This window comes from Diadema antillarum, unplaced genomic scaffold (assembly GCF_040938485.1).
Source record: "Diadema antillarum isolate AM-2024a unplaced genomic scaffold, OU_Dant_1.0 seq00000633_RagTag, whole genome shotgun sequence".
Lineage (NCBI taxonomy): Eukaryota > Metazoa > Echinodermata > Echinoidea > Diadematoida > Diadematidae > Diadema > Diadema antillarum.
The window spans coordinates 585,166-610,000 of record NW_027271550.1 but is presented as its reverse complement, the minus strand read 5'-3'; the positions used below and the strand labels follow the sequence as shown (position 1 = coordinate 610,000).

The 24,835-nt window shown below is 37.8% G+C and overlaps 1 protein-coding gene across 1 annotated transcript; it reads left to right on the top strand.

Moving 5' to 3' along the window:
• The first annotated feature begins 14,458 nt into the window (after positions 1-14,458).
• On the top strand, positions 14,459-19,983 carry LOC139736183 (uncharacterized). The gene is made up of 4 exons (XM_071646917.1): positions 14,459-14,482; positions 16,271-16,377; positions 18,238-18,955; positions 19,772-19,983. The coding sequence occupies exons 1-4, from the start codon at positions 14,459-14,461 to the stop codon at positions 19,862-19,864; spliced, it is 942 nt and encodes a 313-aa protein (XP_071503018.1). The 3' UTR covers positions 19,865-19,983.
• Positions 19,984-24,835: the final 4,852 nt, after the last annotated feature.

Sequence of the window (24,835 nt, the reverse complement as noted above, 5' to 3'; positions counted from 1 at the left end):
CACAGGAACATTACAATGAATGCATCGGTGGGAATGCTTTAGTGAAGATGGAGCGCACTCGGGGGCATTGACAATACACGTAGTGTATAGCATGCACGATATTGTGAATACCCCAGAGTGCGCTACATCTCCACCAACGTCACGTGCATAACTGGGCATTATTCGTTTTATAAAATGGGTGTATTAACGCTGATATATCAGCTGGTCAACCTTCCCATTCCAATACATTGAAGTCGCTCTCCGATTGGCCGAGCGGACGACCATGTGAATCAAAGCGATTGCTCGAGTTCGTGCCGCGCGCACAGCTAGCTGAACATGCACAAAGAGCAATCGGTAATTGGCCATAATATTATATACCGCCTTTTAATACCCTTTGCAGCTTAGTGCTAATAGTAATAGTAATAGTAATAGTAATAGTAATAGTAATAGTAATAGCAGTAGTAATAGTAATAGTAATAGCAATAGTATTAGTAATAGTAATAGTAATAGCAATAGTAATAGTAATAGCAATAGCAATAGCAATAGTAATAGTAATAGTAATAGCAATAGTAATAGTAATAGCAATAGTAATAGTAATAGCAATAGTAATAGTAATAGTAATAGCAATAGTAACAGTAATAGTAATAGTAATAGCAATAGCAATAGTAAGTAACAGCAATAGTAATAGTAATGGTAATAGCAAAAGTAATAGGCCCTAGTAATAGTAGCAGTAGTAGTAGTAATAATAATAATAGTAATAATGATGATAATAATAATAAAAATAACAATAATACACTATCGTACAAAGTCAATGATGCGGCAATTTCATCTACAGCATTCAGCCCAGAATATTATATATATCTACACCCTTGGGTAAGTACAATATTATCATCCCAGAGTTACGTCTATCGCCTCTCCTCTAAGAATACATTTAAACTGTAAAATACAGTGTATGTAAAGGTACAACCATGCAGACGGTCAAGTCAAGTTAAGTCAAGCGCTTTTTGCATGGCCGGCTCCACATTTCCAAGAGTGGGGGCCCACTTAAGCTTCCGGGTTTCGTCGGCTAACAAGCAACAAAAAAGAAGAAAAAAAAAACTTTAAGAAAATGACAATCCCTACAACGATTTGCATTCTTTATTTTGGGAGGCATACTTTATGTGGTACTGCACTTGGAGAAAGAAGAAATAACTGCCAAGAAAAAAAAACCGACATCAAACCCCACAATTTCAAATCAATTCCTTTGAAAGGGCATATTATTTAGTTGAATATTCAAAAATTTCTTTTTGTTCTTCCTCGTATCTTTTCCTGCAGCTGTGTAGTAGAATTAAGCCTCCCGAACGTGAATTAGTCACGATGCAGCTTTAGAAAATAAACTGTAAATAGACAACGGTCAAAAGTCTCTGAAATGTGCCTTTCAGTCTGAGTTTTTACTTTTCGTCGGTTGAGAGGTAAATTAAGCTACTATAGAGGGAGGGGAAAATGCATGCATCCCCTTCGACAGCATTGAATTATTCAGGACAGGTCCATTGCCTGTTCGCCCGACGGGCAACAGAGGGCAGACCAACACTATCACATCTAGACTCCCTTTACAGCCCCTTTAGAGCCCCTTTAAAGGGACTCTATAGAAGTAATCACTTATTCACGGTCACACATCTCTGCGTGTGACTGAGGAGGCACTCCACTCTCTATACGTAAAATTAAAATTAAAGATTACGACATTAAAATCGGGTGAACAAGAATGGTAAAGGCGTCGTCCTATTTGAACATAGAGACTATGAATATCATTGATTTTTTTTTTCGTTTGATGATTATGAGCGTGACACGACATATTGTGCCCCTGAGATTATTACTCCGGTCTTATTTTCTCCAGTTAAGGACTTAGACTAAGGGTTAGGGTTAGGGTTATGATAAGGTTTTGTTTTAGTTTGATGTGACGAATAGGATTAGGATTAGGGTTAGGACTATGTTTGTGGGTAGAATTTATGTTTCGCTTAATGGGGTGCAGATATTTCATAGGAGCACTTGTCGCAAAAGCAAATGCCATGAAACCAATTATGAGTCACCGAATATCTACAAACCTGGATGATGTGATGTCATCACCCCACAAGAATTCTATACCATTGTGTTTTATAAAATTACTATGTGCGCAAGGGTAATCATCAAAATCCTGCTTGTGGTCCATGCTTTAACAGCTCCTAGCCTTTCCACAAAACTCCGAACTCTGAGAGAACATTAATTTTTATATTCCTTTTGTCATCTTTTTAATGATGTCAATCTATGATGTTCAAAGAGCATGCTTCCACCCCCCCCCCCCCCCCGCTCCTCACGGTCATGGGGCTCTGATCTGGTATACAGGAAGGAAATACAGGAAGCAACCGCGCATCAAAGGTGTGTAAATAATGGCGTTCTTTTCACTTTCTTTTCGTGCACATCATAATCATGGCTGACTGCACAATATCATTGTGTTTACAGGCGTATGAGCAAAAACATAGTCGCCAGCACGGCCTGTGAGCGGAATAGGTGAATTGTCTTCCGTACAGGATGACGTGCACTTGCAATATAGGAAAAAACGTTATTATTTCTTTTTCTTCTTTTTTTTTTGCATTGGGGTCCTATTGTTTTGTTTGAATAGTGATTTCTCGTAGCTTGGTCTGTGTATCTGCTTTTCGAAGCGTGGTCGCGCAAATACGGTGCACACAATAAAACTTCACCAAGCACTAAGAAATATAAAGACCCACCCCCCCCCCCCCCCCCGACTTATTAGACAATTATGCTGGTTCACGAAACGGTAAATGTCTACTGCATACTATGATAGCACAAAGAACACCCAATCTGCGTTTCAGACAAAAATCACTGCTGGTATATATCATATTTAGCTGACAGACGGAAACATACAATCGGTATTACCTTAAAACAATGATGTTGTTTTGGGTTTTTTCTTTGATGTTTAGTATTATTTTTGTTGTTACTTCTGTTGTTGTTGTTGATAATGTTGTAGATGTTGCTGTTGTTGTTGTTGTTGACGTTGTTGTTGTTATTGTTATTATTATTATTATTATTATTATTATTATTATTATTATTATTATTGTTGTTGTTGTTGTTGTTGTTAGATTACATTCAGGAAGATATGGTGATTGTCACTTGTCATCTCGAGGGCTGCATTCTTGCCTGCCATGAGGCCAAAATCATACTAATACAGTGCACTTATTAGACTATAAAACGTCCACTGCGCTTTCCTGCCGCTCCCCCTAGCACACAGAAACCATGCCAGGCCGGTAAGCGGTTTAAATTCAGCCGACGTATATAGGCCCTACATGGGGCTAAGCTGTGGCTTCAGTTCTTCTAGCTCCACCGTCTGTGAAAATCGTTTGAGGGAGGTTAAAGAGACGACATCAGCTGCTGGCTGCTCAGATGATCGCAAAATCAGATCGACTGCCTGTCAGCTCTCCCGACTCCAACCCCGCGCGGAGGCTGTCCACAAAACAGGGACCGAGGAAACGAGCAGTCTCCTGAGTTTATTCAATGCACGGGAGGAAGGAGATCTGATCGTTGTCGCTCTCTTGATATAGCGCGCTGTTTGGCTGACAACATTACGATGTCTAGAGCTGTGTTCTACTTCTTCACCCTTCTCATGACGAGTTATTTCCTTCATCATGCAGGTAAAAGTATAGGCCTAAATGTGCGTGCGTGCGTGTGGGTGTGGGTTTGTGTGCGTGTGTCATGTGTGTGTGTGTGTGTGTGTGTGTGTGTGTGTGTGTGTGTGTGTGTGTGCTGTTGTTATGTTGAAGGGAGATGTTTGGCAGTATAAGTTGGTAATGGATTTGTCTTTTGAATGGCATTTGTACCGTTTTTATGTTCATGTTACACCCAGAATTGGTTGATTTATGATTGATTTGAATGAAATCGATAAAATATCATTGAAAAACAAAAAAAGTTGTATTAGTTGTAGTTGTAGTAATTGTTGTTGTTGTTTGTTTGTTTGTTTGTGTGTGTGTGTGTGTGTGTGTGTGTGTTGTGTGGGGGGGGGGAGGTGTATAAGTTGATAAATGGATTTGTGTTTTAAATGGCATTTGTACCGTTTTATGTTCATGGTACACCCAGAATGGGTTGATTTATGAATGATTTGAATGAAATCAATAAAATATCATTGAAAAAAAAAGTATGTGCGTGTGTGCGTAATGCATTCAGTGCGTAAATTGAGTGATCTTATCGTCGAAAGTGGCACACTATACCAGGTATACACCTAAAAAAAAAATGACATGATCCCTTTTCTTCTATATACTCTTGAAAAATAGTGCAGAAAAATACAAACGGGAACTGAAATGGTATTTTGTGTAGTACAATGTATTGGCCTATATCAGCAAACTGCCTTTTTCGGAAGCTTAAATCCGCCGCGAAAAAGGAGAGTTGATATTAGAATTTGGCGATGAAGGCGTCTCGTTCAGGACGCACAGGCAGAAGAGTGTAGAAGGCGAGGGCCATTTAAGTCTATGAAAGCTGGCGGTTTTCGGGTCTTTAGATTATTGTTTATCATAATATTGTTCTACACATATCAAGAATTGAATGCTCAAACTGCACAATACCAACAAAATAAAAGAACGAATGCAAATGAAATGAGGAATCATAGAAGCATGGCTTGTAGGACGCGAGATTCCCAGAAGCTGTTATAAAATGAGATTAAATGAGACACTTCACATGTGCATATTACTGCACAACATATTATTATTGTTCACTTTATGTAAATAATAGTGTCATGACGGCATGCATGTACCACTCTGCAGTGCACTTTTGATATGAAAGATGCACTTCTACAGAAAAAGAAGAAGAGTTCTTTCATGAAATTTACAGTTGCGAATGACAAATTGCTTGTAATGCATGTATAATTTTATTTTGTGAACCATCATCTATCATGTACAGTTGAATACATGCCAATGTTATAATTCCTGATTTATTCTGTGTTTTGTTTTGCTGGAAAAAAAAAGAATTCAAAAAATGAATTGAATTGAATTGAATTGAATTGAATTAAATCATGAAGTGGGAAATGCGTAAGTCGAAGAATAAAACGAATCTCTATTTTTGTTGTTGTTTTTTTTCCAGAGCGATCATACGATCCTAAAGATGCACTTTTCATTGAAAAAAAAAGAATGAATTTGCTGAATTCCCTTTGTATTTTCTTTATATTGTACGGACGTGGCGTCATGATCTGTCGGTAGTCTTCTCAGCCAGGGCGATAGCTGCATCGAAAATTTAAAAAAATTATAAATTATGAACGGATTGTGCGATTTTACTCAATTTTTGATTATGATTTTTTTTTACTAATATTGCTGCATTCACCCTACGTATATTTAGGTTCCATTCCCCTCTGTAATAACGGGTATAAATGCTCAATGACGAAATATCAATAAGTACAGAACTGTTGCCGATGTGACATAAACTGCTGGTGACAGTGGGTCAAAGGTGGATTCTTGCTGCCTGCAAAATGTTGCACGTCCGCGGTTTAATTGTCGGTTCTCCGCGGCTTCATGGAAGGCCTTCCGCAGATCATTCTCTTTTTCATATCTCTTTTCTAGACTTCAGAAGGACATGCTCATGTTTTCCGGATGTTCTCCGATACGTTTGTTTTTGTGTTTGTTTTGTTATTCCTTTGTTCTGTCTTCTTTACCTCATATGACCGCTTGAAGTTCACTGCGATGGTATACCGGCAGTTGGCTGTCGACTGTGGTGAACAATAGACGACTCGCGTGGAACCCTGCAAAGTGCAACAGCCGTACAACCTCCTTTCTACTCTTTTCAGAACACGCAGAAAACAAACAAACAAACAAACAAACAAACAAATAAACATTGAATCAGCATTCAAGGCAGTCGATGAAGGAAACTTTAAAGAATTATGAATAAAAGAAATTGAAGAGTAATATTGAAAACTTTCAGCGAATATCTATAAGAGTAGCAATGAAACAATATTGAAGAGTAAAGTGTAAAAGTTGGGGGGGGGGAACTAGACAAAAGTTATGATTTGCTTTAAGGTTGTTGTTGTTGTCGTCGTCGTCTTCGTAGTTGTTGTTGTTGATGATTACATGTACGGTCCTTTATATGTATACGTATGTGTATGTATGTGTATGTGTATGTATGTATGTATGTATGTATGTATGTATATAGGTCTACATAAAAATTCTACAACTTGTGATGTCATAGCCCCTTACTTAGGCCCTCCAGAACTGGAGACTGACATTTGCTGCATATGTGTCAGTGACAGGTCAAAGGGATATGTTGTTTTCATTGAAAATAGAAATTTGTTCAAATCGTTTTCTATAGTTTCTTTATATTGCCCAGCTTTTGATGGGACATCACGAATTGCTGCAGATTTCCCACCTGAAAAAGGGAATCTCGTATGGAACAAACAAAATCTTTGAAAACTCATAAATTCTGAAGGGATTGTCAGATTTTCCATAGGTTTTCACCGAATGTTCAACTGCTCTTTCAGCATGTGCATTCATCGAATTGGCATTCACCATGAACGCCTATACATGCTTAAGGGAATTTTTCATGCCTTAAAGGTAATCTTGAAATAAACGAATTAGCCTTTAGAACTCTGTCTCACACCCCGTAATCAATGTTGCTGGTAAAAAAGGCAGAACACTATAATGGGAATTACCTTCCAACACAATTTTTTCAAAATATGCCTCATCGTAGATTTGCGTCATATGTTGTAGAGAAGTAATGACAGAGGATATTGTGACTTTCCTAAGGGGACTGGGTTTTATGCGCTAACTGTAGACATAAACACGATATAAGTATTTATTTCATTTCTCAGTACAAAACAATAGGATAATTTTGAGGTGATGCCTTCTTCTTGTGTGTGGCAGCTACCGTTTGTTGAAAACGTGAAAATTCTGTTACTTTCTTACAAAGCACTCTTGTTACTTGTAAAAAAACGGTTATATCGAAATTCTCGTTAAAGAGAAATCCAGATTCAGGTCCCTAAATTCTCATTTACACTATACTGTTTAGTTATTACGAAATTTCGATATAACGAAAGAAAACCGCTGATCCCTAGGACTTCGTTATAATGGGAGTACACTGTGCTTTATTTCATATTTCTTTTCTGATTGTAAGGAAGCTTTTGCCAGTTTTTGCAGCTTTTGCAAGGCTAAGCATGCGTGACTGCATGCACGTATAGACATTGATGTGATATTACATCAAGAGAATAGTATTTACGACCGTTGGCAATCTTCCATGTCTTTTTGCAAACTGTCAGTATTTTTTTTTTTGTTTATTCGTCTAGTAATCCGATAGAAGAGGGATATAATACGATTATGGAGCAATATACTGAATACTTATGCAAGTAGAAAGGAACCACTGACGATATACGATGGTTCGTTCGAAACAACGATCTATTCAATAGGGCAGATTAGGTTCACACAGCGAGATGATTATAGGTTTCGGATCTCTTTGGCCTCACATGACTACTACATGTGATTCGTGGTCCCGTAATCTTTTCTGTTTGTTTGATGTGGGGTTTTTTTTTCTTCACAAATTGCAGCCGCACTTTGATGTCAGAGTTCAAGTTCGTTTTGCGACGCGCAGACAGCTGATTCATATCGCTCGATTCTGGAGGAAACATTGAAAACACGACAGAGAATATAATAGCGTGACTTCTTCACGAAGTACTAGGCGGGCTCCATCGCCGGAGCCAGGGTAGAGGTGATGACCTCTATATTGAGACAAGCGATTTTGTAAGCTGGAAACTTAAATTGAATTTAGATTCTCTCTTGCAAGTCTATGATGTAACATTTACGACGGAATAATAGCATTCCTGCCCTTTGATATGTAATGTTATGATATGTGACTTTTCACTGCTACATACAGTAAGTAATAAGTTGGTCGCATTCTCCACCGTATTGCAAAATGTTCCGAGTTGATACCGTTTGCTGGCTTAATTATGAAATTATAAAATGGGGTGAACCATTTCACCGGCTTGCACCGTGCTCTTCGCCAGCAAGTAAAGCGGGATCCTTTATTTTTTTGTCTGCATGAGGCATGACTTCCTCACACACGGGACATCCATCTAATGTCAGAATTTTAATACGGCCAGACTGACGTTATCTCTTCAAGAGGGAACGGCATAATCACATACAAACGTTGATCAGCAAGACTATAAATATGGGACTCGAACCCGAAGTATTTGATGTCGATTTTATTAATGTTCTCTGTTCGCAGTATACTAGTACGCACTTACAATAAATTAATGATAATGATGATAATAATAATAATAACTAGAGAGGGGCCGTCAAAGGCGGCAGACCCACGCCTAAGTACAAAGTCGGGGTAAACATAATGTGCATTCGGTCATCTACCAGAATTCGGCCACTTAATTGCCAGTGTGCTTTATCACCAGCCAGTGAGTTCTACCAAAGATCGTACACTGAAGTGTATGATCTTTGGTTCTACAGTCACATCACACGCAAATCACATAATTACACATACGGTATTAACACTCATTCACGTACAGGAAAGTCCTTAAGTCTCCTCCAAAAATCCATCGAAAATCCCAAATTCCACCGTCAAAAGTGCAGAATCGGAACTTTTCCAAGCGCGCGCGAATTAAGTCCAGTTTTAAGAGTATTGTCTACGCGACGGGTCGCGGAAAAAGCGCTAAAAATCGAGAAATACGCCGTTTTCTTGCGGGATATTTTGATTATAGCAAGCCGAGAGTGTGATGATATCAAAGGTCGTATGAGTGTACGATCTTTGATGGTATCCACAAAAGCAAAAAAGAAAAACAAAATTTACGTACCCCCTAGGCAATTACCCCTATGATTAGTGTCTACGGGAATTATTCAATGCAAGGGTTGAATGCAAATGTCTACTGCACCAGTATTCGGCCACCAACGAGCGCCGCAACGTCCCCGGTGCAATTTTGCACCAACAGTGTAGAGCGCGATGCATTTTCAGCGGCCTTGCACACGCATTGACATTGAGCACGCATATCGTGCAGTGTGACTGCGACCGAGCAAAATGCTCCTCCAACGAAAAAAACAATCAATGTTAATTTGAAAAATCATCAAATATCAAAGGTCGTATGAGTGTACGATCTTTGATGGTATCCACAAAAGCAAAAAAGAAAAACAAAATTTACGTACCCCCTAGGCAATTACCCCTATGATTAGTGTCTACGGGAATTATTCAATGCAAGGGTTGAATGCAAATGTCTACTGCACCAGTATTCGGCCACCAACGAGCGCCGCAACGTCCCCGGCGCAATTTTGCACCAACAGTGTAGAGCGCGATGCATTTTCAGCGGCCTTGCACACGCATTGACATTGAGCACGCATATCGTGCAGTGTGACTGCGACCGAGCAAAATGCTCCTCCAACGAAAAAAACAATCAATGTTAATTTGAAAAATCATCAAAATACGGGCCAGTTTGTGATGACGGAGAACGAACTTTCATAAATCTAGAAGGACATAGTCCCTCAAATAGGCCTAAACGTAAATTTCGGAATTCTTACGAACATTTGAGCAGCGAAGTCGGATCGTTGGGGAGTTTATGTCTTCGTATGGTAGCGGAAAATCGCAAAGTGAGAAACGGGAAATTTTCGGAATGGTCACTATACCATGGGGTCAAAACTTCAAGGTCACACAGAATTTGCAAGGGTCAACCGATTATCACCAAAATCTAATCGATTCTTTCCTGTCATTATCCAAACATTCCCTGAACATTTCGTGCAAATCCGTTTACCCGTTCTCTTGTTATCTTGTACACAAACAAACAAACAAACAAACAAACAAACAAACATACGGAACCCTTTACATAACCCCCTGCCGATTTTCATCGGCGTGGGTAATAATAATAATAAATAATAGTAATAATAATAATAATGATAATAATAATAGTAATAATGATAACAATAATGATGATAATATTGATAACAATGATAATATCAAATGATAAATTTAATGATGATAATAATAATGATAATGATAATAATGATAATGATAACAATAATAATGATGATAGGTACAGCATTTGTAACGTGCTATCGATTTAGTGGCCTATTCTGACGCCTATTATGATGATAATGACAACATGAAAAATGACAAAGATGATTATAGGCCTAATTCTATTATCGTTATTTGTATTAATACTGTTAATATAATAATATGGTATTATGATCGATATTATTATCAGTATCATTTCGCTATTATCAATATAATGACATCGATTATACAAAAATCCGTCTTCAGGCGGAAAAGGAATTCGAGATGAAGAAATGTACTTCCATGTCGTATCGTACCTCCATCTGGAATCCTGTTGATGCCATCCTCATAGAAATGTTTCTTTAAGATGTACTCGCCTTCATACAGACAGCATCTTATAAGTTGTATCAAGCTTCTTGTAGACTTGCTGCAGCTCGTAAGTATATCCGTACTATGATAAACGTATAAAACAATAAAGTGCAATTCAGTAATTCGGGTTAAATTTAGATCTATATAGTGTAACATTTCACCAAGGTCAGATCTGGAATCAGAATTTGCTTGACTTGTTTGGGCAGTGTTATGATTTCGGTTTCAGGCCTGTACGACGTGCGCGGAGTTCGTCGTCCTACGAGGCTATACCCCCTGGATATTTGTCTGTTTGCTTGCTTATTTAGCGTTTTAATGTTTTCATGTAAATGGGTTCTCTAATATGCCATTTGTTATGGTCGGAATTGTTATATCCGTTTCTTTTTTCTTTTAGGTAATGGTACAAAGTTTACTTTATCTTGCTTTTTAGAATTTGTGCAAGTGATGATCTTGTTTCTTAAATATTTGCATATCTTTCTCTATCTGTCTATCTATCCATCTATCTACATTTATACAAATGTTGATATGGGTTAATTTAGACAATAAATATTTGAAATTAATATATTTTTATGTCACTTTGTGATATTCTAAGATTTTCGTTATGATCATTACAGCTTGAGGCAGAGTAGGGCATGAAACATGGCAATATAAATGTACCAGCCATCGTTATAATGATAAAGGTATCTGAACGTCGTACAGTGAACGTAACAGCAAAAATGACTGGGAAAATGTAAAAGAATTTCAAGGGAGCCTCGATATCTCGCTGTAAACCTTTACTAAATTGCTGTTGTTGTTGTCGTTGTTGTTTTTTTTCAGACGCACTGTTTACATACGTAATAATGTTTTTGTTTCTGTGTTTTTGTGGTTTGTTTATGTTTTTTGCTGGGGGCGGGTTCGAGGAAATTATGAAAGTTGGAAGGTCGTAGTAAATCTCGGACCCTCAGCGGGGGAAAAGTCGAGAGCTGTCGATGTTCGTGCTGGGTCGGATTGCAATGGTTTCCTCTCGCAATCTCGACAGTTGGCCCAGGGGGGAAGGACGAAAGAAGGCAAGAGGCGACGAGTATAATATGAATTGTGTATGTATAGATAGCGATTGCCGTGCACTTATTTGGGGTCACGACTGGAAACACGCAATGTCAACCCAATACACTGCAAAATTGCTTACGCGACAAGATCAGTTAGTGGGTACTTATACTCCGTATTTCATGTTCATGTTCATGTTCATTGTTTTTGTGCATACATGATATTGATATGTATATAAAAAAAGAATGATATGTAGGCATACAAAATATGAATTTGGGGTTTTAGACATACAGCACTGATTGACTTCAACTAAAAATATTTCATTGAAATCGAGCAGTTCTAATAGTCAGTGGTAATTCATTGTCCTTATCTTTTCAAGAAGATTTTTGTCTTTCAGTTGTTGTGTACCTTCCCGTATTTATTGGACCTTGAACGGCGCGAATACAATATCCTTTAAAATGTGTGTCGGTTCATCTTTCCTGGTTTTCACTGTACATTGGTTTTGTGTGTGTGTGTGTGTGTGTGTGTGTGTGTGTGTGTGTGTGTGTGTGTGTTTGCGTGTGTGTGTGTGTTGTGAGTAGTAGGTGTGATACAGCATTGCCTTAAATTCTCCAAGAATATTGTGCACCATGCATGTATTTCATGTTGTGTCAGAGATAGTGCCTCCCCCCCCCCCCCCGCCTCCTTCGAATTGCTGTTGTAGCAAGTTGGCTTTTTTTCACAGATGAAGCTATAGAGGACGACGATGAGTGTACGTCGAGTTTAATTTCCGTTTACTTATGTGAAGCCAAGTATGACATCAACATCAATGCTCTTCCCCTGTCTTTATATAATGTGTGCATTATCAGTTGATTGTGAAACAAGTTTGATGTAGTGTGTTATTTGTGCGGAATTGTCATTGTTATTTTTTTTAGTTGCTGTAAAACAGGAATGAGTAAACAATCAAAAATCAATAGTTGAAGTCTCGGGAAACCTCGGAATTTATAGACGCGTAGAGATTCAGATATGATGGTCGTTATAATACTTTTAAAGGAAATCATAATGATAATTTAGCTCCATGGTTACACATTATAGGCCTACAGCTGGATCAAGAGGCATGTTGTCGGCAAACACCCCACTCTGAGATAGACGCATAATTATTATAACACAGGATTCATGCCCGGCATGGACCGTATTCTTAAAATTCAGGGCGCTAAGATAATTAATGTGTCATACTAGAATATACACACGTAGAAGTCACAAGATGAACATTGCGCTTTGTTGAAGGTAAGAAAAAAAGAAAAGAATAAGGAAGTATAAAAGGTACGTCGTAAATTCATAATTCTAGATAAGCTTGGATTTGCTTCCCAGAGAAGATCCATGTTTTTTTCGAAGAAATCGTCAAAAGTGTCGCCATTGTTCGCAACCGTGTCCAGAGGCAAAGAGAAAAGAAACGGCTGGGTTGCATTAATTTTTGTTGAGGCTATGCATGCATATATCATATATATATATATATATATATATATATATATATATATATATGCATATCTATATATATATATATATATATATGTATATATATATACATAGTTTTCTGGCAGTTCAATTTGAGTTCAAGTTATGGTTGATTAAAATAAGCAAAAATGCACTCTTTGTCGATCCTGTTTACAGGCAGAGGTCATGGCGTCAACGATAAGCAAGTATAAAGACATGTCAGATTTTTTTTTTGCTAATTTTTAGCAACAAATAATGTCCGTTAATTTTTTTTCAGACGGAAGCGAAGCAAGGTACAGGCTTCTCACCAAGATCCTGCTTAACTACAGCAAGTATCTCCCACCTACGACTGATTCGACGGATCCACTGAAAATAGCCGCGTCGATATCTGTGAAGAGCATTAGCAATGTGGCAAGTGCAGCAGGGCGATGTGTCAACACCTAAGTCACGTGATCATCTTTCCTTCCTTCCCTATCTCTCCCTCTCTTTTTCTCTCTCCCTCCCATTCTCTATCTATGTACACATGGTATATATATATATATATATATATATATATATATATATATAGTCTATTTATATTTATATCTCTCTATATATTTTCTCTGTTGGATAGTTATGGTGAGCTCTGTGGTCGAATGTTACCAGTGTCTCTGATGGTTACAGTACAGATTGTTATTCCGAAGGTTCGATAATCAAAAAAAAAAAAAAGGTCCGTAATTCCAAAAGTTCGTTAGCAGGTGTCCATACGCACCTTCTCTTCATGTTCGTATTAACTACCCTTATTTTATTTGGATTAACAAACCTTCGGTTTTACAAGCCTATTTCATTGTCGAATCAACGAACCTTCGGAATAACGAATTTTTGGAATAACGCCCGAAATGTTCGAATCATCGAAGTCTATATTAATAGTCCGTTTTAAGATTAACGAACATCAAGATATAGGGAATTTGTGTATTTTGGAATAAGGAACCTTACCTCATTTTCGGATAATGAAACTTTCGTTAAAACAAATATCGACCGCCTCTGATGTCGAAATTAAACGACGGAGCAATAAAACCGTGTTCTGAGCAATACTTTTAGTTCATTCTTGACACACTTGATCCGGGCAGAGCATTGAAAAATCACGTGACCTACGTAAGTGTTACTCGTGTTCATTCTTTTAGTGACTTTGCTAATTTGTTTTTTTCTTTTGCCGCTGTCAATGTCTTGTACAGGACGAAAAGGCGGGGACTGCGGAGATCTACTTTTGGTTGTATCAGGTACGTTACGATTTATAGCTTTCGGAGGTTTTTTAGTTTGTACTGCTTTGTTTGAAGTCCAACGAACAAATTATGTTGATTTTATGATATCACAAGCAACGAAAAGTCGCGCTTCTGTCCTTGTTCTTGTCTTCATCATTATCTGGATATAAGCCAGTTAGGATTAACCAGTCAAGTTTAACCACGAACTCCTTGTGAGGCATCAAAGTTCTGTCTCATAAAATTGTAAGATCAACCAAGCATTGAACCAGTTCGACCTCATCTTATATATACCTCGGTTGTGAACCGCGTTAGCCGCGCCGCTGGAACCGCCCATCACGCTGTTGATGTGATTTGAACGTCCCTAATGGTTTTCCATTCTACTATGATAGCGCAAAATGACACAGGGTCTAGGCCACGGTGTAAGACTTATAGCTGGCGTAAAAAAACAAAAACAAAAAACAAAACAAAACAAAACAAAACAAAACACGACCATCGAAGATAATCGCTGCATGTTGTTGCTGTTGTTGTATTTTCACTGCTATAGATAGGACCGAAATCACAACAGTTCGATGTGAAGCACTGCATACGAATCAACACGTTCAAATGCCGGTTGCCGTTTTGTTTCAGGAGTTACTATTCAAAAACTATTTAAAAATGCTTAGATTATGATACCATCAGATTTTTGTCAGCGATTTTCTGCACATAGCGTTTTACCAGTCAGAATGACATTACAAATAATGTTTCCAGACAATCAATTCACACGAACTGCATTCACAAGCGCACAATAGCGGGATGGCGAGCGCACTCCCAATATCGCGTTGTTGCAAACGTTCACACTCTCGGGATTAGCAAGTTAGTGATTGCGCTCCGAATCTCGAGTTTTTCTGCAAGCGTTCAGACGTACAGAAATATCCCCCGTATTGCCGGTCGAGATAACTGCCAATAGGGGGATTCACACGTACACAAATTAGGGGGTTACAAATCTCGAGATTTGCATCGCGATAACACAAAAATTGGCTCGATCAGTTTCGAATAAGAGCGCTAATTTGCCCCACGGTGACGGTGTGAACGCCCGACCAAAATAAGCTCGAGATTTTATATCCCATCATTCAAAGCGCACATCTTAACAGCGCTCGCACGTTGCACCCTTTTTATGATTCTTTATTCGAATTTCGTTCTGTGAGACAAAAAAAAATCACATTCACAAAAACAAAACAAAGCAAGGAATAAAGACAAACATGCAACATTATACACAAACATTGTACATGTACCGAGATATGCAAATCTGTAATAAAAATCTTACATTACATTTGATCAAAAAACAAAGACACCCCCCCCCCCAAACCCGTTTTTTTCCCCCTTAGATATCATGTTCGCAAAGTTCATGAAACTGGGGAATGCTCAAGGGTATTGGCTGCATTCCACCACTTGTTTCCTGAAAAATGAAAATAATATTATTTTTTTCTTCTTCCTCTTCTTTTTTTGTTTTTGCGATAACTTGAACCAGCCAAATGAAACTGAAAAAAAACCACAAACAAACAAACATAAGAAGCACAATCTAAATCCAGTTTAGCAAATATAAGGGGAAAAATACACATCACTGTAAGGCGCAAGAACAATAGATTTATCGATTAGTCGATCGACAACTAGTGGGCTATTTTTGTCCTTGAAGAAAAATAAAATAAAATCGAGATTTGGAGCGCGATCGCAATCCCGCTATTTTGTACGAGTGAATGTAGGCTATTGTTACAGATACATGCACTAGGTATAATGTTTGATACCGGTATTTAGGCAAAGTGCAAAGGAACAGAATTGGAATGAAAGTTTCAATTGGAATGGCGACTTGGTTGTGTCTTGGACGCAATGTATACATGTGTTGTGCGCGTACTCTGGTGCATGGGCCTAAAGCTTTTGAATTGTTTTGAGAATAGCTGCTGTTAGTAGAGTAAAGTGTGACAAACATTCACGTTACAATCACTATGGACCATTTTGACCAAATCTCAATTGTGATTTCATATTGATGATGATGGCAATTACAGTCACAGTAACGGAAACGCAGCTCACACTGATACAGAGATAGCATGACAACAGTCACAAACACCCATTCCATGATAACATAGTGATAACTTTTTGCAAGTGAACTTTTAACAGTTTTCTCCCGCTCCAGTAACTACTGAGAGCGCAAATTTTGCGGTTTTTATCGACAGAACTGGACGGATGAAAAAGTGGCCTGGAACCGGACCCAATTCGACATTGCATATCTAGTGCTCTCCCGCGAAAGCATTTGGACTCCGGACACAGCCATACTCCACGGGTAAGTCCTAAAGATAATCGTCCCGCCAAATTTCGAAATTACCATTTCGTAGGAGTGTTGTGCGTTTACTGGAGCCCTAACATAGGCCTACCTAAAGTGAAGCATGGTGAAGTGCATGAAAATCTTACTAAAGTCCCTGTTGTTTAAATTAAGCAAAATCAAATACAAATATAGAAAGGGAGTTATTTCATTAGAATGGCCCGTAAAAGTGGTAATATTTTCAAGGTTTCACATGTTTTTGGTAGGGGTTTTCCAAGAAAAATTATATTCCTCTTGCAAGTATCCAATATCCACACCTCGTGGCTTTACTTCAAGACACACTCGTCCGACGACAGATTCGAGACAGTGCAACCGAGAGGCGTCAGCCAATCAGCCAACGGCTAGTGGTAAACAGCACTCTCGCCTTCCTTACCAGTCACAAATACATTTGAAAAGTCGAAAATTGCCTAAGAAGAAGGAATTTTCCATCCATGCAGATAGATATAAACATGTCTTAATCATATTGCGTAAGTCGAAATTCAGTTGAGAAGAAGGAATTTCCCCGGTCCCTTTGGAATCGACTAGAGAGAGGTTAAATAGATCCCTAGGAAGAAGGGTAGAGCAGCTTAATGTTTGACCCATTTTAATATTCCTTTCAATCTAATACGAATATTTATTGGCCTAACTATAACCATCGCATCGCCAAATGTTATTGCGACTACAATATGTATCACATTTTCTTGTAAAACAGAAGAAACGTGTTTTGTTTTGTTTTTTGGTCTACCCAACTTACATGAAAAGTATTCCTTTGTATTGCTTTGTATTGAGTTTTGTGTTTTGCTTATTTTTGGTCGTTGTTATTTTTTATGTTGAGATACTTTTGTTCTTAAAGTAATTGTGAACCTGGAGTGCAATTTCCGCCAAACACACTCAGGACCACCATATCGCAAGGCAAAAATGACATTATAGACAGTGTTATTGGTAATGATAGATGTAAGCTTTTGACGCCTCATCCCAGATGCACTCCGTATATAGGGCCTATACGTGGTCATGGGTTTGTGGTCATGAAAGTTGCAACGTTAGCAGTGGACAGTGATAATGAACTCTTTATTCTTTATCACGACACAGAAAATACCGGTACAGAAACACATTCCGTAGCAAAATCATATCTAATCAAACATTATGCAACTTTAATCAAAAAGTATACACCAATCACTGAGGGCTGAGACCTCGACCGTAATTTCTCTACATGGGGACTGAATCTTATTTATCCATCCCATTCCATGTCTGCTTGAAATCCAAGTGGGATCGCCTTACACGGCACGTACGTCTCGACCGTGACCTTTGACTCGTAATTTTTGCTCTGTTTAGTCCAATAATATTCTAGACATGCTGATGTCACTGCACTGATACACCCACACACACACAAAACCAACATCAGCAATAACCACGGATTCAGGCAGTGAGAAATCAGAGTAATACTGCACGCACATAAGCAGAGCGTCACAATGTGACATGATTACCGGTTTTCCTTTGTTCAAAAACGTACCTGGTAGAAATCTCCAATTTTCACAGAATATAGTTACTCTTCTCTTTGGCCCGAACGTTAGCGTAGTTACCCGGGCTTAGTTTCTCAGATTACTCTCTCCCGTAACGCCAAAACTTCATATTCGTCATTTATTCTTAGCAGCACTGGCGATGAGATGGCCAATAATTCATTATACAATGAGAAATGGTCCTAAACAAACTTCAATCAAGGAGGTAGTGGAACAACTTGAAGGTGGTGAATGTAATCGAACGAGAATTGGTATGACATAACATATCTTATGTATATTCGACGAGTATGTTACATTCTTTGATATTATGCTCCTTTTCTTCTAGGAAAGAAATTCAACAAAATATTGCACATGATGCTACCATACAGAACAGCGGGCAGATGTCTGACCTTCGCTTCTTCCAGGCAACTGTGCCGTGCGTGCGCCAGAGTAAGTGGGATGACGCTGGATACGATGTGGTAAACGGTGACCGAATTGACGGAAAGCCGACCCTCCTGTGCTCGCTGGCCATCGGGTGCCGGGTCGAACCCATAGAGGACATCGTTTTTGACGCGATCGGCATCGACATCGACGCGTTGTACTACGGGTCGGAATGGGATCTACACAGCACGCGATCCTACAACGCAACCGTGCAAACCATAGCTTCGCTGCCGACGATCTCAAGGGCCGTTTTCGACATCGTCCTGGTCAAGGATGCCGCCGATGTTGACGTGTCTCTTCAGATTGTGGTGTCGTCTATCCTGACGACGCTGATGTCGATAGGCGTGTTTTTCCTGCCTCCCCTGGCTGGGGAGAGAATTGTCACGGCCGGCATGGCCTTCCTTGGGCAACTGCTCCTGACAGGACTCGGCCTTCTACTTCAGATCGAGTCGAAGAGCTCTACAAAAGTGCGGAATCTTACTCTTTTCTCCACCGTCTTCGTGTTCCTGGTCGAAATAACTGTCATAGTCTCATTCTTTGTCTTCCCGCTGTGTGTGTGCCAGAGAACCAAGCCAGAGAGGACGGTTGACGAGGAAGACAGGAACCACCTGCTCAAACTTTCTGTAGGTTACCACGCCATATATATATATATATATATATATATATATATATATATATTTATATATATACAATATTTTATATATGATATATATATATATTAATATATATATATATACAATATTATATATATGATATATATATATATATATATATATATATATATATATATATATATATCATCCCCTTTTTCGTGTCTACTACCTCTTTTTCTCTCTTTCTTCTCTTTTCACTAGCATTACTACATTTGATATACTATATTTCTACCACTAATGCCTATTTTTCTTTATGCTATGAAGAAAATTGCGGATAGGAGGAATGGAAATCTATTCCGACCATCATATTTGATGTAGTATTGATTTTTGGACTGACGGAATATTCTCTACTTATCTGACATCAAACTAATGAAAAGACTACGTATTCAGAGAAAAAAAAAGAGAGAATGGGTTCATGTGCATTTGTTTAACAATTATGTGCATACGATAAAACGAAAGAACAACAGGATAGCAATGGTCTCTTTGACCGACAACATATTTCCAATATCGCCGATGTGACATATTGAATTCAGAGAAGTGAAGGGACCTCTGGCTTCCCTCGGATTGATAATCAGATGGGATTTGAAAGGAAATATAAACACATGTCGTTCCCTTTAGATTCAGCAGAACCGTGTGGCATCTGTTTTAATTTACATCTGAGGAACACGGCAGAATACATAAAATATGTACTAAGTAAGCCTGAAGTAATGAAATTATTTTCTGTTGGCCATCTTTGTTGTGATATATTTGTGTTTTCATTTTTTCTCTCTCTCTAATCACTTTTAGGAAACCAAAGTCTACTCCGCCATACCGGATGCAATTCTGTGCATCATCTTTGTGGTCGTGTACTGCATTGGCACGGCAACCATACTGGTCTAATTATTTGCGCTCTACATTGTATTTGGACATGTTATCATGGTTCGATATCGGAAGGCCTAACTGAAAATGATCACCGCAGTATCTCCTGGAACGACATCTTTTTTTTCTTTTTTTTTAAGTCAGAGCAAAGACTGAATCCCAGTCATTACGGAATGCTGACAATTTTACAGCGATACGTTGGGCATTTCTCTTGTATGCCCTCTTATTTTACATGTCGTACACGTCCTACACTTGCGCTGTTCCCATAAAAGTTTTGCTTGGTTTATTTTGCTAGTCATGGACATAAGTTCTATTTGCCGGCGTAATTGACGTATGCACCAAGGCATCTTTGCATAAGAAAGATGCGACAATTAACGGCATTGCTTGGTGACTGCTTGGTTCTTTCTTTCCTCTGGCTCTTTCAATCTTTCTTTCTCTCTCTGTCTTTTATCGTGGTTTCAGTTTTTCACTCTTTGTTTGTGTCTTTTTTCTTTCTTGTTACTGTTATCGTAATTTATGCTAAGTGTTTAGTAAAAAACCGACCTTTGTTCAAACAGTTTTTGGTCAGTTTTGTGACAACAACATTCTACGTAATACATTATGATTATCCCTCTATCCACCTGTTGTAACGTACATTTGTATATCGTTTTTGCATGCAAATTTACGCTGAACACTTTTAAAACAAAATACAGTATGAGCTTTACCAGGACATAAAGCTGAATCCGTGTTTGCGTGTGTCAAATCAACGCAAGGTAGGCAATTTTTCGTCAGTTAGGACTGTGGTAGACCTGTCACAAAAGCCTAACGTTTCATCTTGCCACTAGCACACTACAGGCTGAACAGGGTAACCTCATTCCTATGAGGTAAATCGTGCAATTTCATGTCGTAACTTCTATGCCTCCTCCCCGCGGCACATTTTGATATTGCCTAATGGGGTAATAATTAGAGGGTAACAACAGTGACAAAGTCATAGAAGAAAATCCCAGGTAAGCCGAGATAAACGATCTTCCTTCAAGTCTTACAGTTGGTACTATCACACTTTCAGAAATGACGGCCACTGATTGGTCGATTGCAAAAGAAAGAAAAGTTCCAGTGACTCGGAAAAAGACGTTCTAAAACCGCTGACAGTGATCACAGTAAAATGACGTCATTGGAAAGAAGAAGGAAAATCAGAACACCTCAGTGAATGCTGGGAGAGGCGTGTGTTTCAATGGTTCGACCGAATACTGCCATCGTATAGCTTGGATACAAGCAACAGACGATCAGTTTGTGTGTAGGAGCCTATGCCGGCGGCTTGCGAGCTATGAATTTTTGTGATTCATGTCAGTGCCCAATAATTTTTTTTCGTATCATTTGGTTATGCATGTATATCGATTGTACATACTACTTTGATATTGGTTTATGTTACCAAACCCAATCAGCAAATCACGATGAACTGACATGCTATGTATGACCTTTGACTCCGCCTCGGATGTCACAATGTGTCTGCTGGAATCATCTTGGGTTAAAGGAGTGTACTACATGCCCCTCACAGCGGTAGATATTTTGTATGCAGTCCCCCCCCCCCCCCCATTCTGAAAGAAAAAAAAAGACAAATCTCTGTGTTCCCGAGCAGAAATATACTAGAAAATTGACTCTTCCTCTACATAGGTATTCTTTATTTCATGGCTATTTCACCACTGCGAGATTGGGCCATTAACATTTTCTTCAAGACATGGGCTTCTCATATAACAATTTTTTTTTCTTTAAATAAAGAAAATGGGTTGTAACATGGTAAAGAGCCAAGTTCTCCGAGCATTCTAGCTAGGAATGATGATGATGATAATAATAATAATCATCATCATCATCATCATAATCATAATGATAATACTAATGATGATGATAATAATGATAATAATAATACTAATGATGTGTATAATAATAATGATAATAATGATAATAATAACAATGATGATAATAATAATAATAATAATAATAATAATAATAATAATAATAATAATAATAATATAATAATAATGGTAATAATGATAATAATAATAATAATGATAATGATAATAATATGGCATCATCATCTCCCACTCACTCCTGTCTTTCCCTCTGCCCCTCCACCCCCCCTTTTTTTTTTTTCTCTCTCTCTCTCTCTCTCTCTGTAAATGTCTACAAAACATTATACAACTGTATTTGAACACAGTATAATCCAAGATCTGTTTTGTTTCTTTGGGGATTTTTTTTTTCCAAAATCAAAATTTTGTATATAATAATTACATTTGCTCCAAGAACATTTTAGGATATATCTTACATGCACTGGAATTGAAGCAAAACATCTTAAGCTGTACATGGTCTAGACTGGACAATTCACACGATGGCATATCTTATACAACGTGTCACAAGCCTGCCATTGTAAGGCATGTTTTGTACATGTATTACACTTTTACAGCTATATCATCAATTTCATAATTTTGTACACAACCACAACAAGAACAATGTATTTCAAAAATGGTTCAATAACAATATATTGCACATGTTTAATTACATGTCTTACATGCTAGAGTTACAGCATTTTTTTTTAGTCTCTGAACTGTGCTGAAATAAGATATTATTACATTGATATGTTCATGCATATGATATTACAACAGGTACTTACAATATTGAAGTGGGGGTTTTTCGAGCTGTTAATTAGCATAGAAACTGAACATATTGTATTAGAGAAAGAATTATATATAGTATCAAGCATTGTATTGGCATTATACTGGAATAAGAAACTAGCATTCCATTCATACTGTGATTTCTAGATGGTATTTGTAGCTTTTGAACGTGTATTCAAGAGGAAATTTTGAAGTTCGCAGTTGTACCATGTGCTTTCATGATTTTTTAAAAAAAAAAATGCCTATTAAGTATTCTTTGCTTGAAAAAGTTCTAAAGAAAGAGAAGTATAGAATGAACACCATTTCCACTCTACTATTTTTTCTTTTTGTTTTTCATGCTATTCGTTTTGGCAAACAGTTTTCAATGAATAAATGGTTCAACAATCTTCCCCCCCCCCCCCAAAAAAAAAAAAAAAAAAAAAAAAAAAAACTATGCCAAAATGGCGCCATTGCAAAACTCAAAATTTTTGCATGATAGCTGATAATTCCAAGTTCATGTAATATTGTATAGCAAAAGCTCTTTGACTGATGTGATGTACACTCTGGTACTAGAATGCAATACATAAAATTCTAGATGCAAAACATCCCCTTGTGTAAACTGTGAAAATACATGTTTCTTCTCATTTCAAAGTGTGAAAAAGTGTGCACTGTAAAGTTTGTGTGATGCAGACAGCCGGAAACATTTTCAAAGGCAGATGATGATTTCATCTTTGAAGCCTTACATTTCTGTGAGACAGACCACTTCGCTGATGGTCTACATCTCAAATCTGAGAGTCAACCCCCATGTTCAAGTCAATTTTCATTCCCCCGCCCCCATTTTCAAAACTGCACATGTTTCACATGGCACAACAATGTAAAATGATGATCAAATTACACACACATCAAAATGAGGAGATCATAATATACAGTGCCCTCCTGTTATAACGAAACACAGTTTATAACAAAAAATTCCCGGTTATAACGAAGTAAGAATTTCAGGCTGCAACATTATCCGCTCTTTGTTTTTTTTATTGTTTTTTTTGTTCGGTTTACTATGAAATTTACAATATAATGAAAGAAAAAACCGCCGGTTTTCCGAGGACTTCCTTATAACGGGAGTCCCACTGTACTACAGTATATCATCATCTCAGGAGTCCACCCATTGACCTGCTGCCAGTTTCTCCAAAGTCCTGGGGTTTTGTTTGTTGGTTTCTCAATTTTTTTTTTTAAACTCTTTTTCAAAGAAATCCAAAGACTTAATCGTACCCTGTACATCAATGTAATTTTATGCTTTCAAGTCGAACAGTGAGAGATTGATTGAAATTGGACAGAAATAAAAGTAATGGAAACTCAGAAGCTTGTTTTGCATGTTTTCCATGAAAATACAAGTATCGCTGACAATCACATCTACATAACTTTGGTGAAGTCCCTGATGTCTACCCTCAATGGTGTCCCCAGCTGCTTATGGATAAAAATATCTTCACTTAACTTTTCTTCTTTGAAATGAATCCAAAAAAAAAAAAAATAAAAATTGTGTCTTTAAACAGTTTTATAAGGTCTATACAATGTAGAAAAAAATGATTCGGCAATAGCATGAATACAATTCTTTTTAATGGAAGTTATAATATGCTCAGTGTAATCATCAAAGTGTGAGAAAAAAAAAGTATGTTTATGTTATCTTGTGAAAAAGCAATGAGAAAAAGTTTTGAGACAATGACATCATTACCTATGCTTTTTGTGACACTGAAAAAAAAATATCACCAATTGGTGAAAGTGTGAAGCTATTGTATTCCAGGACTTTGTGGATCACCACTGACCCTAGGATTTACCTTTCCTTGGTGTTTTGTTCAATCTATTACTTTCAATCTCCCTTCCATACTTGATCCCCCCCCCTTCTTATGACACACAACCTACCCCTTTTAAAGCCCCCCCCCCCAAAAAAAAAAAAAAGAAGTTCTATGTTATGTCTTTGTATCAAAGCTCATGCCCCTTTAATTCAATCTTACTCCACTAGTTTGCTGTAACTGGTAGAGCAGTTTTCAGCAGCCCTTTTTCTTTTCTTTCTTTCTTTTCAGTCCATAACTTTCTTATATTTTGTCCAATCATACTTACAGTATTAATGGTCTGTTTGTTTGACTCCCCATATAATTTAGGCCAACTTGAACTTAGAGTGAAATTTCAATTTAAATCTATTCCCCATTTCACCATTTCACATGGGTCTCCACAGCTTACAGTTGTTCATAGATATTGTACTACACCAGACATGCAAATAACCATACACAATGTCCAAAGAAAGATAGTATCAATTATGTCATACTGACATCAACTAGAAAGTATGTAAGGCACAAATCATGGAGCTTGCCTGTAC

What these genes read in the sequence shown, in the direction of transcription:
- LOC139736183 (XM_071646917.1), top strand. Translation starts at nt 14,459, where the DNA reads ATGACACAGGGTCTAGGCCACGGT. An exon ending in CACAGGGTCTAGGCCACGGT is followed by an intron (nt 14,483 to 16,270) that starts GTAAGACTTATA and finishes TTTTATCGACAG; the next exon opens with AACTGGACGGATGAAAAAGT. An exon ending in GACACAGCCATACTCCACGG is followed by an intron (nt 16,378 to 18,237) that starts GTAAGTCCTAAA and finishes CTTTTCTTCTAG; the next exon opens with GAAAGAAATTCAACAAAATA.